The 17,934-nt window shown below is 33.2% G+C and overlaps 2 protein-coding genes across 7 annotated transcripts; one reads left to right on the forward strand and one right to left on the reverse strand.

Annotated features, from left to right (window-relative positions):
- Positions 1-287: 287 nt before the first annotated feature.
- On the reverse strand, positions 288-12,831 carry LOC131955967 (sphingomyelin synthase-related protein 1). The gene is made up of 5 exons (XM_059320330.1): positions 12,802-12,831; positions 10,470-11,147; positions 10,133-10,250; positions 8,059-8,209; positions 288-3,954 (listed from the first exon to the last, which is right to left on the reverse strand). Exons 2-5 carry the CDS (start codon positions 11,135-11,137, stop codon positions 3,521-3,523), a joined length of 1,371 nt encoding a protein of 456 aa, XP_059176313.1. The 5' UTR covers positions 11,138-11,147; positions 12,802-12,831; the 3' UTR covers positions 288-3,520.
- A 393-nt stretch (positions 12,832-13,224) lies between these two features.
- Positions 13,225-17,930, forward strand: LOC131956053 (voltage-dependent anion-selective channel protein 2). 6 transcript variants are annotated; one of them, XM_059320451.1, is made up of 12 exons: positions 13,225-13,334; positions 14,523-14,608; positions 14,751-14,885; positions 15,000-15,120; positions 15,218-15,328; positions 15,418-15,534; positions 15,707-15,730; positions 16,342-16,492; positions 16,630-16,687; positions 16,860-16,880; positions 17,069-17,130; positions 17,241-17,930. In XM_059320451.1, the coding sequence occupies exons 2-12, from the start codon at positions 14,545-14,547 to the stop codon at positions 17,268-17,270; spliced, it is 894 nt and encodes a 297-aa protein (XP_059176434.1). In that variant the 5' UTR covers positions 13,225-13,334; positions 14,523-14,544; the 3' UTR covers positions 17,271-17,930. The 6 variants fall into 6 exon arrangements, with proteins under 6 accessions (XP_059176434.1, XP_059176652.1, XP_059176734.1 ...); XM_059320538.1 differs by having other exon boundaries at positions 13,328-13,387; XM_059320602.1 differs by lacking the exon at positions 13,225-13,334 and adding an exon at positions 13,376-13,394.
- The last annotated feature ends 4 nt before the right edge of the window (positions 17,931-17,934 follow it).

A 17,934-nucleotide genomic window follows, 5' to 3' on the forward strand; every position in this document is an offset into this window, starting at 1 on the left:
GTTCTGACAATATAGAAAGTATCTCTGTACGGTACATGACTAGGTGATGAATAAATCTGTAGACAGTTCATTAATTGGTGATAAAATTATTGCAAGATACATTGTAGAATGATTTCAGTAGACAAACACTCCATAAACATACAAGCAGGGCACAAATGTTGCAGGCACACAAACTGGGCACAAATGTTGCACGCACACAAACAGGGCACAAATATTGCAGGCACACAAACTGGGCACAAATGTTGTAGGCACACAAACTGGGCACAAATGTTGCACGCACACAAACAGGGCACAAATATTGCAGGCACACAAACTGGGCACAAATGTTGCAGGCACACAAACTGGGCACAAATGTTGCACGCACACAAACAGGGCACAAATATTGCAGGCACACAAACTGGGCACAAATGTTGTAGGCACACAAACAGGGCACAAATAATTGCATACACACCCAAGCAGGTTACAAATGTTGCACACACTCATGCACAAATAGGGCACAAAAGTTGCAGGCACACAAATGTTGCAAACACACACAAACATGGCACAAATTTTGCAGGAACACAGATGGTCACATGTTACAAATATTAGCAAACAAACTGGAAACAATTGTTGCAGACACACAAACCAACATAACTGTTGCTAGTACAAATCCTGATACAATTGTTACAAAAACACAAATCAATAATTACATATACAATCTAGCAGAAAATGTTGCACAAACAGTGACTGACTTTTGACTGAATTAGAGTTCTGGTGGGTACTGACTTTAGTTATTATTTCAGTGGAAGGTGACTTAGTCAGTGAATTCATTCACAGGGTTCTTTCAACAGGCAATATACCAAATCAAGTCTAGACTTTTGGCATTGAATGTATAGTTTTAACATGTTTATCACAGCAAGTACAATAGAACTCATGCAAAATGAGTAATTTTTTTCTAACAAATAAAACAATTTATCTTCAAAGTTTATAGGTTTTTAAACATGAAAAGTGCAAACATTTAACAAACTCATTGATTGTCATTTGCACAAAAATTAACAAAAGCTATCATTCAATGTAATGTCAATATGCTATAACAGTAACAAGCCAGTAAAATCTGTTATATATCCTCAAGAAAATTTAAAAAAAAAAAACTTGAAAAATATAGGCAGTCATATGTTTTGAGAATATAAACTAGATGTAAATATGTTCGGTAAAAAATTTAGGAATCAAATACTGTTAGTCATGAGTCAAAATGTGCAAACAATCACAAATGTGATCACTTAAGTGTTATTTTTAGAAAACATGACCATAAGAAACAAGTGCAAATCAATGCTAAGCAAAATCACAAAATTAACTGGAAAACTCGGTTTGGAAGAGAAGAAAGTTGAAAATAATGAACATTTATATCATCCTTGATTGTTGATAAATATTTTCTTGTGTAAAACAGCTAAAAAATGGTAAAATTCAGAAAAAAAGGTTTAAAAAATTACACCTATAAAAATACCATATAATTTCCAAATTGCTAACAATTAATAATGAAGTATATAAATGAATATAGGAGACAATCTTTAGCTTGAAGTAGCTAGCACCTTCTTCAATTTTATTTTTATACTGCTACAAGTGGCAGTCTCAAAACAAAAGTAGAATACTAAGAGAAATGTTTATTGTTCCCTTGTTACACGGAAGGGTTCATTCAAGTAAAGACAATAATACATTAGAAGCTTTTGTTCTTTAGAAAAAAAGATTAACTAAATGACAAGCAAATAAGAAAACTGCAGGAACTGGAATGCATCTAGTTTGAAAAATTAACTTCTGTTATGTATAAAACCTAAATAACCTAGCAAAAAATGCTTTTAAAAATTAAAAAGCTGCTTACCCAATATGGCTGATAAGAATAAAAATGATCCAAAAATTCAAAAGCAACAAGAAATTGAAAAATAAGGATAATTCCATTCAGGCACAAAATGATTTATAAAATGTTTTTATTTCACTTGATTTGTTAAAAATTATTCAAAACATTTTTAAATTATCAAATCTGCAATTACTATAGTAAAAATAAAACTTCATTCATTCAAAATTTACCCTGAACAAAAATGTACTACAAAAATGGTTTACTTTACCTGTAGTCACTCTTACCTTGGCTAATTAATTTCTGTGACCTCTAACAATTGCAATATGGACATACTTTTGTCAAGGATTTTTCTCATAATGTATAAATATATCTGTTTTGACACAGGGATGGTTTAAATATATCAAACACCAGGCCAAATATCACAATATAAACCAATGGTCATCAGCAGCCATACATAGCACAGAATATAGTCACTGAACCATTGTATCCCATTTGTTCTAAAGAATCAGATTGTCATGTCAAATAGTCTTGGTTATGCGTGTCCACAAAGTCTTCCAGTAACAAAAAATTTCTTAAAGGCACACTATGATCTGACCAGAGCATTTTATACCCTAAACATAAAGCTGCACAAACCAGAGCTTAATGATGAGCTTTACATTATATGAGCTTAATACACAAGCTTAAGATGTGCTGATACATCTGTCACTATTGTCATGTGATTTACTTAACAAGTACATAAAATGTCATGGTAAAAATGTTTATCGGTAGGATGGGAATGTTTGCATTCAGCTCAGTGACCTGACCTGCATAAGCTAGAAGTCAATAGTACAAATATGCATAGAAAAATAACAGTACATGATTATGGAAAGTCCTGAGGGTAGAGTCCATCTATGCAAGAAAGCATCGGAGATTTATTAACAAAATTATGCAAATAACAACTGCATGTAATGACTAATTATTTTGGTCAAATAACATAATTTTTAAAATTTCAGCTGATTTTACATTGTAGATATCAAATGCTTGCAAACTACTCAATTATTCCCAACTCTTGCTTAAATAAAACTACAATACTGTATTAGCTTAACTGAAACAAAATGTTATTTGAAAATAGTTAAATCTTGCATATAATAATACAACTTTCTGAATTTATAGAATGTAATACTTTTCAGGTAAAAAAAAATATATATATTTATTGATAATTTTTTTTATAAAGTGATATGTTGAAATTCAACCTATACATGTCATTTCACAATAAGCAATTCGACATGAAACCTTGAAGACTGGTCAGTATTGTCTAATATCCACACAATACCATACAGCAGTGTGCCCTTACATACTTCTTCAAACAGAGCTGACTAGACATTAATACTTTGATATCATGCTCTGTGACAGAAAACTGGCAGATTTCTATTTCTTCAGTGGCTGTATACGCCACTTAATTTTTTTACTTTTATTCTTCAAGCACCCCAGGTAATTTTATCTTCTTTAAGCAATGCAGAAACAATTTAATATATATTGGTTAAAAATATATATAATGATCATATGTTTTGCAGCCAACTCCAACAAGAGAATAAACCAACACTCAAGATGATCCCACTCCTGATTTACACTTCCATATCTCACTTCAACTTTAATGAAGTAAATTCATTCAGTAAATTTTTCAACACAGAAAGAGTTAGAATCTTACAATTAATCCACCTTGCTAGCTGGTTCTTGGTGGTTCTTGGACAGGTACGACGCAAGTTTATCCGAGCAGCCAGCTAGTCCACTGGCAGCGCCATTTTTAGCACAAGGAATAACAGCCAGGAGCCAGGTCTGAACCACATGCCAGCAGGGGATGATGTACTTGAACGGCAGCTCAAACTGGTTTGACAAGCGCCCCTCACACTTGGACTCGAAGAATGAGAAAAGGGGGAACCAAATCCTGGTGCGCTTGGCATCCGGCGCCATGAGAGCCCTGTTGTTGGCCAGGGTGTGATAGTACATGAAGAGGCGAGAGGACAGGTAAAATGCCATGAAAACATCGATTGAATAATGCTCATGTGCTGCCAGCAGGAAGAAAATACCAAAAAAGTTAAGGCACCAGGAGGCTATGTGGATGTAGTAGAACTTCCTTGGTGTATCTGGGAAAACAAACAAGAAAAATCTTTTCAGCATTTGACTGATGTAAATGGGATAGCAAGTGTCACAGTTTTATCAGAGCTTTAACCTAACTCTAGATAAATTAACTATCATCAATGGCTAACAAATCAATATGAGACTAAATAAATCGTTGGTATGACGACATCCACTAGGAATACTCTCTCAAGGTGCTTTAGAAATTTAAAAAATTATGTTGTTTTATTAAAATGTGTTTATAAAAACTTAAATATATAGTTTCTGTGTGACTTTTGTACAAATTCTAAGCATTTTTTTATTCAATTATTTACGTAAATAAATACAAACTGCAGTAAGTTTTAGTAGAATATAAAACATAATAATGTGCTTCACATTAGAAAATATTTATATATTGTAATTTGAGGAGTCCACTTGCAAAACCTGCTAAGTAGCTGAAGATTCTCAGAAAAATACACTTTTTTAAAATCATCACTTAATGTTTAGCTACAGATTCGGGATTTAGCTATGCTAAAAAAATGCCTTTAAGTAAGTCATTTGGAACAAACAACATAAAATTAAAGAAAATTTCAGCCTTTGATAATGAAGGACAAAGTTTTTACTTAGCAGGTTTTGAAAGCGTTTCATGTACTTAGCAGGTTTTGAGTGGTTTAAATACTTAGCAGGTTAAAGAAGAAGTTTATAGAAGAGTGGCTATAATGCTTATTTCTTACAGACAATAAAGAGAGTTTAATCCTTGGCAGTAATTCATGTCTACCCACCTCATAGTAAAGTGTTTACCACTAATATTTGCATATTTCTAAGAACAAGTCTAAACTTATTTCTCTGCTGTCTAGCCTGCCAATCAGAGTTTCTTAGTTTATGGCAAATTAAACAACAATGTAAAATTATTATGACTGATAAGACTTAAAGCAGTCATTGAATCATTTAAAAAAACTAGCAGGAAACATGTATGGTAACAGACAACACAAAACATACAGTTAAAATTAAATTATGGCAACAAAAAGTGTACAGTTTACACCCTGGGAATAAAATCCACAGGGATAATTTTATTGGGGAAAATAAGAAGTTACATAGCACTGAAGGTGGGGGGAGCCTTCTGGGTTTGATTAAGTCTAAACAACATTGGAGGCTTCATCCTCGCAAAGACAGTCACATTCCTCATTGTCATCATCGGCAGCTTGAATGGCGTCAGCAACAACAGATTTCAAGAAATGAAATTTTTGGTTTGTCTCCCAGTCATCTCCAGCATGTTCTGACTTAAGTTTTTTAATGTCAGTAATTTTGGCCGCATTTACCTTGACACCTGGCACAACATAAGATGGGTTTACTGCAAAAGATTTTCCTCTTTTATTAACAGCAACTGGTTTATTTAAAAAATTTCTGTAGTTTGGTTCTGCCTGAGCCATGACACAATTTTTTCCTTTAAAAATTATAAACCACTTATTTTCCTGAATTTTTATTGACAGAGGTTTCTTCAGGGTCTGATCAGATAGGGATTTGAAATCAAGTATATCCCAGTTCGCCTCTGCCAATCTCACAGTGCCTTGATCTCTGTAGATCTCCAGGTATTCCACTGGGGAATAAATCCTTTCTTTCTTTCTAATTTTGTTTCCCAACACTCCAAAAACCCTGTTAGATGGCAGGAAGGAATGTCCTCTGACTGGGAACAACAGCTCCATAGTGTTTACCCCAGGTGGAGCGTGGGTTACTAGCCAGTGTGATGCCATCTGAATAAGGGCGCTATTTTAATTCTGCCCACCACAAGCATCGGACACGAGGCGAACACAGTCAATGCCATTCATGTTTGACTTTTGAAGAGCATGAAAAACAGCACTGGAGCAGGATGAGCTATTTTTTGCAAACTGATCCTCCCTCCAAACATAAGTAAAAACATTATCTGGCTACAGGGTGCCCAAGTCATTTACTTCAACTACAGTGACATTATAAAAATATAACTGCCTACTCTAATAAGCTATCTGGTCTGGGACTTAAGGCAACACCTGATTTTGCTGATGGTCAAAACAGAGTACCTTTAGTCCCTCTTTTTCATAAAGGAGATCATAAAAAGCATTTGCTCTCGTCTTGTGAACATGTAAGGCAGTTATTAATGTCTGTTTTTTTTTTTTATGGATCCAACTCTGCCTTTATCTGATTTCTCTCTTGTTCACAGAATGAGCATATTTTGTGGGCGAACCAAAACCAATTCTAAAGTCTCTTTTGAAAATCCTTCTGAAGAATTCATAGGTGACTTGGATTTCTGTAGTGTCTGTCAGAAACATCTTCCATAGCTGCTTTATAGAAGTGATTGTAGAAGGCAAGTAGATTTTTTTGGACTTAAGTCTGCCGTAATGGCTTTCCCTGCCTTTAAGCCCTTTTAAAAAAGTACATACAGCAGTTCTTTTGGGGCCATACTTAATGCACTTTTGATCCATCACTACGTTTTCCTTTGACACTCCTCCATGTAGCTTTATGTTTTTAGCAATGTTTTCAACACGAGAGCGTCCAATAACCAGCAAAGAAAAAGTCCTTACAGACTCACACCCTCGTTTTTGTCTCCTTCATGACAAAAAAATGATGTCACACATGTTGTCCGTTGGCGTTTACATGTTTCATTGCTTGTTTTCTATTTGGTTTTTTGGCTGAGGCCACAATGAAATTGTCCTGGTCAGCTTTTTTGGTGTGGCTGTAGAACAATGAGTTGCATGTTGCCATGTCCCTGCTTGTGAGCTCTGCACACTTGAAGGCTGCCTTCCTGGTATGTCTGCAGTCAGCTCTCACAGCTGGTTTTTGTGAATGTCTGGGGAAGGTAGAATAACAATGTATAATGTATATTTTAATTTTGTTAACAAACAGGCTGTAACAATAGGATCAGTAGTGTAGTGACTACAGTACAGTGTAGAGTGTAACACAAATAAAATAAACCGGGAGTGATCTCCCCTAAACTTTCTCGAATATTCTTATATAAAATAACAGGGGATGGAAACTCGGGCTATAGACATGATTTTTAATCCATTTTAAATACTTAAAGTTTTTAAAATAGAATAAAATCTCGTAGACAAATTAATTGCACACCAAGTGAACGCAAATAAAAAAAGCGCATAATAGTGCGCAATATTATTAGTACTTTTAAAATTTACATTAGTTTTTTGAGAAATCGGAAGTAGCGTAAATTACTACTTCCAGTCAACGGAAATTACTCAAAATTTAACAGAAGGTAGAGAATTAGATCTTTTACTTACATGTGAAATTTCATTTATCTATCTGAAATAGTACTCAAGTTATAGGCTTTTAAAAAATTCAAAGTAGGAAAAGTACCACTTCCGGTTATCGGAAATCGCTCAAAAGTTGATACGGATCTACGATTTTGATAAAATACTTATATATGAAATTTCATCAACCTAGCAGTAACGGTACTCAAGTTATCGTGTTTACACACGGACAGACACACACACGGACAGACACACACACACACAGACATACGGACAAGATTGCAAAATTATGTTTTTCCGTATCAGTGAGGTGTAAAACGTCGAGATTTGTAAAAATCTCGATTTTTTTTTTTTTTGCACGATTACAATACTTTCTCTATACTACGTATATACGAGAAAGTAAAAATAGATCTAGTTCTAGTACAGTTACACAGTGGTAAGGAGTATATTATTAATAACATTAAAAATTTAGAAGATGGCTTACCTCTGAATTAGAATGTTTTTTTTTTTAAGCTTTGATGGTGGATTCAGTGGCATTTTCACAAATTACAATGAAACTCGCATTACATTCAGCTATCTTGAAAGATTGAATGATGTACATGGAAGGAAGTCGCCTATAAGCAATCTAAATTGTGATTGGCTCTATCCTATAGCTAAAAACTGCTGCCATTGGCTCGTTATTTAGTAGGAATTGAAAACAAATGCTTAGGAGGTTTTGCAAGTGGATCGTTTTTTAACAAGCGAAATTAGCGAACTTAGTAGGTCATGATTGTCAAAACTAAAAAAACTGGGTTTTTACTTAATAAAAGAGCCAAGGAGGATAACTCAATTTTTGTAAAAAGTCGACTTAGCAGGTTTTGAAAGTGGACTCCTCATTTATGTACTCATTTATGTACTCACATTCAGTGATGAAAAAATTGAGCAGGGTAATAACAGTTGTGTGTCCACTGAACATGTAGTCTCCACAGGATCTCACACCTTGAAGGGACATCCCCATCCCCTTCCAAATCTCAAATGTTCTTTCAAGTCTAGTATACATATCTCCATACCTCTAGAACAAAGATGGATAAACTCAAATTAATTCTCATTCTTTTGCACAGTAACAAATATATCATTTTTTTAAAAAGTATCCTAAAACACGGGTTCCCAACCTGGGGGTCGCGACCCCCCTGGGGGTCGCGAAGGTCTTTCTCGGGGGTCGCCAACTGGTAGACTAAACCTTAGTAATTTGAAACAAAACAAATATTTAGAAGAATTTTTTAAAATTCGGCTTCATTAACATCACTGGAAATGTAATAGAGAAGAAACAAAGCGCATTGTACAAAGTTGTTCTCAGTCACGAATCTATGAAATCTTCAAAACTAAAACGTCATTTGAGACGAGTCATTCGGAACACACCAAAAATATATAGAGTTCTTTCGTCGGTAAGAAGCTAGTTGCAAACGCCAGAGACTTGATCGAACAGGAAGTTTTCACCAGCATTAGTGCAAGCATCAAATGAAGTCGCGATAAAAAATGCAAACCAAAAAAAAAAAAAAACAATAGGAGAAAATCTCATCAAACGCTGCATGTACGTAAATGTATGTAAATAACACATTTTTATTGAAATTAAGCTTTCACCATTGTTTGCTTTTCAAGTTGATAAATCAACAGACGTGAGTTCGTGTTCGCAGTTGCTGGTCTGTGTCTTTATTCATGCGGATGATAGCAAAGATAAAAGAGTTGCTTTTTTGTGAAGATAACATGGAGAAAATAAATATCTTTTTTGAAACTGGATGATTAAAATGGGTTAGAACGGCTGTGGGGGTTTGTACGGATGGTGCGCCATCTATGTTTAGCTCAAAATCGGGCTTTCAGAAAACAGAAAAGATTTAGCTCCCTAACCACTGCCCTAACCAATCGACATCAAGAGTCCATTGCTAGTATAAGTCGTAAATTATATAAAATCTGGAGCCTTCAAAGAACTGTGCAAAAACATTAATATAGATCACGAGGTTCTGCTCTTCTACACTACAGTACGCTGGCTGTCAAACGAAATGTTGTAAATTGTGTTTTTGAATTGAAATCTGAAATCAAATTGTTCTTCGGAGTGCAAAGGAAACAAGACTTTTTGGTATACTTAAAACGACATAGAGTGGTTGGAGAGAGTATCATACCTAGCAGATATGTTCGAACATCAAGATAAGCTTAACCTGAAGCTTCAGGGAAAATGAATGAATATTATAACTTTCCATGATAATCTCGGGGCATTTTTATCAAAGCTGCAAAATCAGGTAAAGAAAACAAATCTTGGAAATATTGTAAATTTGAGAAACTCTGCGGTGTGGTAGATGAGTCTAATTGTGAGATAATTAAAATTTTGAAAGAAGTGATTTCTGGGCACCTTGAATCTCTTGAAAACGAACTGCATCGCTATTTCTCTGAACTGAAAAAAGAAGAATCTGCATTTACGCATTACCCATTCTCTTATTCCCTTGATGTTGCCAACATTACCGATGAATTACAAGATGAATTCTTTGATTTGCAGAATGATTCCGTGTAAGATGAAAAACTGCAGACACAATTTTGGTGTAGTATTCACCATTCATACACAAACGTAAAATTGGTTGACTTTTCGAGAATATATTTTCAACACTATTCTTCGATTAAAAACAAAATTAAGATAATTATAATGACATAGGTTGGCGTTAACAAATTTTTTTTTAAATTAAAAACTTAACCACGAAGGTTTAGTGAATAGTATGCAGTTTTACTCATGCTATTAAAACAGTTATCAAGAGTAGTTCATGATGAAAGTCTACTTGAAAAATCTTATTTTAGTGCTTATTAATTTCCATACTAATTTCGGCTTTTTAATTCTATGGGGGTCGCGGGTCACTTACTTTTTATAAAAGGGGGTCGCCACTCGAAAAAGGTTGGGAACCACTGTCCTAAAAGATGCAATGCAACTATTTAAAATATCAAAATCCCTTACCTTGCCACTACATTGTAGGTGTTTGCCTGGTACTGAGAGAGACGTGATCAACATACAGACACAACGCAGGAGAAATATTGTACCAGTCAGGGAGAACATGCGACGCATTAAAACAAACCTATTAGAAAAAATACCTTCCTTTAGTATTAATCTATTTATAAATAAATACATTTGTATGCTTATAGGTATATCTAAAGAGAGATAGAGATTGAAATATATATATATATATATATATATATATATATATATATATATATATATATATATATATATATATATATAATAATTACTATTAAATTTATGTATTTTTTAATGTAAAAAAATAAACATAACAAACCTGTGCTTATGAAATACAAGAAGTATGAACCACATAGTGCCCAAGACTAAGCCTACCAACTCACAAGCATCAAAAGCCCATGGGACATAAGGCATATTATCTAAGAACAGGTCAGGCAAAGGTGGATACTTGTCCATTTCCGGAACCCGGTCATGGACAACAACCATAACAAAAGCTGTGACCATGAAGACTCCAAAAACATACACAAAGCTAAGCAGCGTTTTCCATAATTCCAGAGGAATATCTTTAGCCTGCTTTCTCTGCAGACTAACACTGTAGCTGGAACTATCAACATCTTCTGACTCTGTGCTATCCTGAACTGGGGTAACTCTGTGACGCTGGGGGCTGGTTGGACTCTGTTTCTTTTCCTTACTTTTCCCTTCTAAAATACTTGCCGAGCCCTTTTTTCTAGACACACCGGGGGAAGTCTGTGATGAAAATGAGCGGAGCTCCTGTATAAACAATGCTAATCGCTTTATGTCCCCTAGCACTGTCATCTGTAATGGAGGCTCTCTTAAATCCTTTTCAGTTAAATGCATAAGGACCTGGCCATCAATTTTATGAGTTTTTGTAAGCAGCTCAGCATATTTATCTAGTCCATTCTCTTCAAGCCAAAACTCAACATCTTCACATGTCCAGGTATCAACAGACTCCATCTTACTTTCCATTCTGAAATGGCTGCAAATGGTCAATAAAATTAGCATATAATTAAGATCAAAAGTTGTAGAAAATTTAGCTACCTTAAATTTAGATAAAAGCTGTTGAAGGGAAATTTCATGGAGGAATTGTTTTAATACCTAATGTTTAATTAAATTAGGGTTTAAACAAAAACAGTTGAGATGAAATAATTTATTTTTTCTAAGTTGCACCTAAGTTGTTAAAATTTCAGGAATTTTTAAAGAGGAAAATTATAAATTTTAGGACATTTCATTGGGTAGTAGAATCTAGATCAGATTTACCACACAAAAAAGCAATCCTACAGCATTTTTAATAGCAATAAATTAAATTAAGGGTGCCAATGATTTTTAAAGTGCATTATGAAATTCATTTTCTAACATAATTTTTTTATAATGCAAAAGTGTGACGTCTGAACCCCCCTCCTCCTTGTCACACACCGTCACAAAATTACGGACCCCCTCCCCCCTACAAGTGTGACATCATTTATGGACGACCCCCATCCCAAATGTATTAAGTCTGCTTGTTGCAAAATCACATAAACATGTTATGTTAACAAAGAGATTTTAAAAATACTATGAAATAATAGGCTATAATTTTAATTATTCAAGATATTTTTTTTTAAATAACTCTACTAGAAGAGTGGCTGTCCCCAGCTAACAAGCCTCATCTGCCCGAGGGTTCGAACTCGAGACTTTTCGGTTTAGCAACCATGAGCGCTACCGACTCGACCACGCCGACCCAGTTGAGCGTATTTTATTATAAACACAACCAAAACACACAAAAACGTTAGGAAAACACTAGATCTACTTATTTTTTATGAATGTGATTTTTAATTAGAAAAGGTAAAAAAAAACATTTAAAAAGCATTAGAACTGTTCCAATTAAATATCGTGTGATCATCAGCGGTAGAAAAATCCTTACACTGTCGCGGGCTCACCGTGAGTTCACATTGACTAGACTTTAATTATCAGCATACGTCATAGCTCAGGCAATAGCTGTTTGAAATTGTGTTGGCCTCAGTTTTGGGGTCATTGTAAGTTCATAAATGTTTATTTATAGTAAAGTATCATGCCTGGGAGATAATTGTAACAATACAAACTTAACCGCCTTGCAATTGTGAGTTACATTTACGTACTTCACCCATTGCAATGAAAATTAATAAAAATTATGACACATGAACATAGCACATTCATATCATTCATTATTCTAAATTTGGATTTTTCTCAAGTTCAAGTTTTGACAAAAGTAGATATCTAAATTATTTTAAAATTATCAAAATCTTAAACAAAGTTAGTCTCTTAGTTGTTTTTTTTTAATTCATTTTTATTTGTTACAATACAAATAAATAAATCGTGTTTTCCTAATGTTTTGGTGTGTTTCGGTTATTATAATAAAATACGCTCAACTGGAGGTAAACAAGAAGCAGAGAATAAAATTAAAATAGAATCTACGCTAAAATCATGGAGTTTTACCTACGTAGGCCTACTACTCTAAAAAAAAATTCTTTTTTTTAGGCCTAAACTACAGGTAGATCTATATAATTATAATTTAATACAGCTCTAGATGAACTAGATCTAATCTAGCTCTTTATCAAACAGAAAAGATTCATTGAACTGCAGACTTGATTCTTAAATTGTAACACTTTGTGACTTACTGCTACTCTTTATTTACAGTCGTGTTTCTTAAAGTTTCCAGTAGTGAATTTTATACTTTCTACTGGTATTTATTGTAAGCAAATGATTTATAACCGATTCTAAGTATCGATACGTTTGAAAATAAATGACAGATCTAGATGAACTCATTTAGAAATATAAGTCTAGATCTTTTATTTCGCAGCTAAAATGAACTTACATAAATATTAAAATTGTTATATTTTTCATTCTCAATTTTATAAGCATCAGTATTTATCTTGATATCTTATTAATAAAGATACACACGTAAAAGTCGATTAAACAAAATATCGCGTCACATTTCTGTAACTAACTTTATTTAATAATCTTGCGTTTTCTAATAGATAGTTATAAAACACAATCGTTGTTTATATACAAATATTTGGTATATTGAAATAAATGATTGTTTATGAAATAATAATAATTTATACTAATTATTGAGCTCTCGTCACGTTTTCGGAATTCTCGTTCCGACATTTTATATCGGTGACCTTGTTCTCCCTGCAGCTCACGCAATGTAAGTTACTTTGACTATTTTATTTAACCTGAAAGGAAGGTTATTCAACCTAAGTAATAGGTTTTGTTATTTTATGCATTTTATATTCATTTTCCTAATAGTGCCTTTCTATGTTTATTGTATGCATGTGCGATATAACTCGTTAACCGGCTTATCATTTCTTGCGTTTTGTTAGTCCAGAAAAATGGTCAAATGACGTATTTTTCCACCACGGCTTACTCAAGCAAGCGATTCTTGAGATCAAACTTATAAAGATCTGGGATAGATCTAAGCTAGAAGAATCTGGTCTAGATATACATTGGACTATATCTATGTATTAAGTTGAAATTTAGCTATTTCGATCTTATATTTTAAGAGAGCAAAGATAATAAATGAGCCGGCAGTTCATTATTCAAGCAAGATCCAGTACTTGTGGCATAACTCAGTGTGCGACAAATTGCACCTCAATGTGATTTCACAAGATTGGTGTCATCTCTTTGCCCCCGCCCCCTGCTTATTTTTTTAAAATATTTGCAGAATGTTTATTTAATCAGTTTTTAAATGTAGGCCTTACATTCAAGGCTTTTTTATACCTGTGCACAAGATGAAAAATATGTCCTTACTGGTGGAGGTCATTTTTTTAAAGTTAAAAATAAAAGCATACTTATTTTGTCTTCATATAATAATAGATCTACATCTCAATACTAAGTAACTAATTAGATCTACTTAGGCTAAACCTAAGACTGGGGCCCTATTACACTTTTTACTTAGGCCTATAATTTTGTGTAGTTTTTCATCAGGCTGGCATAGTCCATTACGACTCCATTAGTCATTAGGAGTATAGTTAGAATGCAAGGTAGATTCTAGATCTACTCATTGACTTGAACTTTTAAACTATTTTAAAGCCAGTGTTAGAACTTGGATTTAAAGTATCTCTAAGCCCTAATTTAAGTAGATGTCTATAGGTATATCTATATCAGCTAATTCTATTTTTAAAAACGGGTTTATTAGGGGCCTAATGTGTGATAATTTCTCTTATTTGCCCTTTTATTATTCTACTATACACACATTTTTATTGGTGGTTCATCATATGGTGGGCATGGGTAGTTTTTTTCTAGTCATACTACTCTGTACGTGCAATTAAATCTTATTTCATGCTAACACTGCTTATGTTAGGCTATATATTGAGAGATTGCATTTTATTTTCAGTTCAGTATTTTGAAAATAAACAATGGCTCCCCCATCATACTCTGATTTAGGAAAAGCAGCACGTGATGTTTTTAGCAAAGGATTCAGTGAGTACTGTAATATATAACTCATTGGTTTGATACAATACATGATCTTTTTTTTTTCATTGTATAGGCTAATTTTCATTTTCTCTTGCTTAATTAGCAGATTAGATTAGCTTATAAAATGATCGAACTTTTATGCTTTCAGATTGGGGCTTTTTTAAATTGGATGCCAAGACAAAAACACAAAGCAATGTTGAGTTTAAAGCTTCCTTGAGCTCAAACAGAGACACTGGTAAAGTGTCTGGTAGTCTTGAAACAAAATACAAATGGACAGACTATGGTAAGAGTTTAGCATATACTGTTAAAAATACTTTAGTCATATTGTTAAAGACATGGTTTCTGCTCCTGTTTCTTTTTAATGCAAGTTAAATAGGTTGTTTTTTTTAACCTTAAGGTATCACTTTTACTGAGAAATGGAATACAGACAATGTGCTGAATACAGAAATCAAAATTGAAGATCAAATTGCTGAAGGATTAGAGTTGACATTTGATACATCATTTGCTCCACAGACTGGGTATACATTTTTCCTTGTTAAATTTATATAACATTTAAATTTATATAATAAATTTATCAATGGTTATAATGCTTGTACATTTTAAAATCCTCCACAGTAAGAAGAGTGGTAAAATCAAGACAGCTTACAAAATGGATTATGTACACTTGAACTGTGATATGGACTTGGATTTTGCTGGGCCAACCATTCATGGTGCTGCAGTATTAGGGCAAGTTTATTTTTCTTTTCTTACTACTTAACTTTTTTTTTTGTTATTTTTTTATGTTTACATTATTATGATGTATTTTTTCTCATCAGGTATGAAGGCTGGCTTGCTGGATACCAGGTGTCTTTTGACACCTCAAAATCTAAGCTTACTCGCAGCAACTTTGGTTTTGGATTTAATGGTGGCGACTTTGCATTCACAACACATGTGTAAGTACAAATGGAACCCTAGTTACATGTTAAAATTATTTTAAAATGTCCTAAAAGAGCCCAAGTTAATAGTGCTGTATGCTTCATTTAAATTTATTATTAACAGTGTATATTCATGAGTCAATCTCTTGGGAAAATAAGATTTTAGTTTTAAAATGGATTAAACTTTCAGCAACAACTCCTGGAAGGATGGCAAGTAAGGAAGTGTATTTAGTTTGTAATTTTGTTGTGGTTTTTTGTTTTGTTTTTTTTTTTTTTTTTTTTTTTTTCTTTAGTAATTTGCAGTCTTTACAGCTAATTTAGTATCCTCAGTGAAGTGGTTTTAATTTTGTAGTCATAAATTTTAAGTTATAAGGATAATTTCTTCATACATGACCATAGTTTGAAATAGAATTCATCACAGTTTAAAAATACAAGTGTAAAATATTAAATTTTTTTATAGATTTCTAGTCTTAGTTATGTGCGGAATAGTGACTGTCATTTATTCAATTTATATGTATTAATTGAACTGACAAGTTTTTTGTTTTGTTTTTGTTGGTCTTTTTTTGCATTCAACAATTTAATGTAGACATGGTTTTGCAAAACCACAGCAATTATTTTATTTTGCAAGTCTTGCCTTCTTACTTCAATTACTGTACAATTGCAGTTATTCTTTTTAAATAGTCCAGTTTGGATGAATTGATTAGCAATGTTTATGTAATTTTCACCTGGTAGAAGCTTAGTCTGCTTTTCTTTTAGGCAGATGTAGAAATTCTAGATTCACGTCTTTTCTTAAACATGTTAATACTTTTTGCTTTTATTTGATAGTAATGATGGTCAAGAATTTGTTGGCTCTGTGCACCAAAAAGTGAGTGATAATCTGGAAGCTGCAGTGAATTTATCATGGGCAGCTGGTACTGGTAGCACCACATTTGCTGTAGGAGGCAAATACAAGCTGGACAATGATGCATCTATTAGTGTAAGTTTTTTTTTTTATTCAATCTTAATTTACTTATTTTAATTCTTAACATTTTATAAAACAATAATGTACATTGCTTTTTTTTTTTATAACCATTCCAGTTTTGTTATGCATTAATTCTATTTGTACATGTGTAGGCTAAAGTGAACAACTCAAGTCATGTAGGCATTGGCTACACACAGACTTTGAGAGATGGTGAGTTTTATAATTTCCTGTCATGTTAAGATAAAGTTCATCGTAGCTTGAAAATGATGCATTAAGGGTTTGCAGCCACTTACAATATGTTCTGCTTAACTTTTTTGAACAATCTAAAGCCGTATATATTTAACCATAGCTGTAATAGTACAAATTTGGTTAACTTTTTCAGAATTAGCCAATGGAGGAATAAGTAAATTTTAGTTTGTTTTAAATTTCTTGTTTTCATTTTCTTTTCAAATATTCTGTTCAGTTTTATTTTACTGTTTCGTTTCAAATGTTTTCATGTCTTATTGTGATGTATGTAATATATTTTGCCATTGCAAATTTATTCTTTACCATTCAGCATGATACATTAATATTCTAACAAATTTCTTGCAGGAGTGAAGATGACTATATCTGCCTTGATAGATGGCAAAAATATTAACCAAGGAGGCCATAAGGTAGGCTTATCTTCTAAGTATTGTAAATAAATTTTGTTTAACCTCATAAACTTCCAATGTGCATCTATCCAATTATCTAATGTTTCCAACACTTGCTTTATTTTTTTAAGGTTGGCTTGGGATTGGAGTTTGAAGCCTAAATGGTCTGTATACAAGTGACAGTGGTGTTAGGGAGGTTGTGTGAAGCTTAACGCTGGCAAGAATGTTCTCTCCATGAGACTTGACAAGACAACTTGAGGACATTATTTTTTACTTGTAATCTTTCTGCCGGCAGAGATAAGCACCATTTTCCCATTTTTAATAATCATTTTTATTTAAAAGCATAATGCATTATACGTTACACTAGCAATTTTTAGTATCAAAGAATGACCTACGCCCAAATTTGTGTGATTATCTAAGCAATTTCTGCCAAGGAAACCTTATTTGATTAACTAAGCAAAGATCTTTTATAGAATGTAGGATATTATTTGTGCAGCTCAGGAAAGATCTGATTAGCGTCTGTTTGCATGCCTCAATCATCTTGAATGTGTTTATGCCGTAAGACAAGGATGAATAATGGGCATGTTTTATACAAGGTGCACATAGAATGAACGACCCAGGGTTTTTGTTTGTTCCTGAGGGGGAGTTAAGTTTTTCTTACCAGTATTTAGAGGGATTCCTATCTGGATGGTATTTTATTCCAGTATAGTTGAATTCATTAGTTCTGGGTTTTTATTTTTAAATATTATTCTGGACTTAAGTTGGTCATGTCTGTATTATGTATGTTTGAATGGCTAATAAACAAACCTGTATGTATTGTCCTTC

The sequence above is a fragment of the Physella acuta genome, unplaced genomic scaffold (assembly GCF_028476545.2).
Source record: "Physella acuta isolate Inbredline_101_S28 unplaced genomic scaffold, ASM2847654v3 ptg000008l, whole genome shotgun sequence".
Classification (NCBI taxonomy): domain Eukaryota; kingdom Metazoa; phylum Mollusca; class Gastropoda; family Physidae; genus Physella; species Physella acuta.

What these genes read in the sequence shown, in the direction of transcription:
- LOC131955967 (XM_059320330.1), bottom strand. Translation starts at nt 11,137, where the DNA reads ATGGAAAGTAAGATGGAGTCTGTTGATACCTGGACATGTGAAGATGTT. An exon ending in CTTGTATTTCATAAGCACAG is followed by an intron (nt 10,251 to 10,469) that starts GTTTGTTATGTT and finishes TTTTTCTAATAG; the next exon opens with GTTTGTTTTAATGCGTCGCA. An exon ending in CAATTTTTTCATCACTGAAT is followed by an intron (nt 3,955 to 8,058) that starts GTGAGTACATAA and finishes TTGTTTTCCCAG; the next exon opens with ATACACCAAGGAAGTTCTAC.
- LOC131956053 (XM_059320451.1), top strand. Translation starts at nt 14,545, where the DNA reads ATGGCTCCCCCATCATACTCTGATTTAGGAAAAGCAGCACGTGATGTT. An exon ending in CACACAGACTTTGAGAGATG is followed by an intron (nt 16,688 to 16,859) that starts GTGAGTTTTATA and finishes TAACTTTTTCAG; the next exon opens with AATTAGCCAATGGAGGAATA. An exon ending in ATTAGCCAATGGAGGAATAA is followed by an intron (nt 16,881 to 17,068) that starts GTAAATTTTAGT and finishes AATTTCTTGCAG; the next exon opens with GAGTGAAGATGACTATATCT.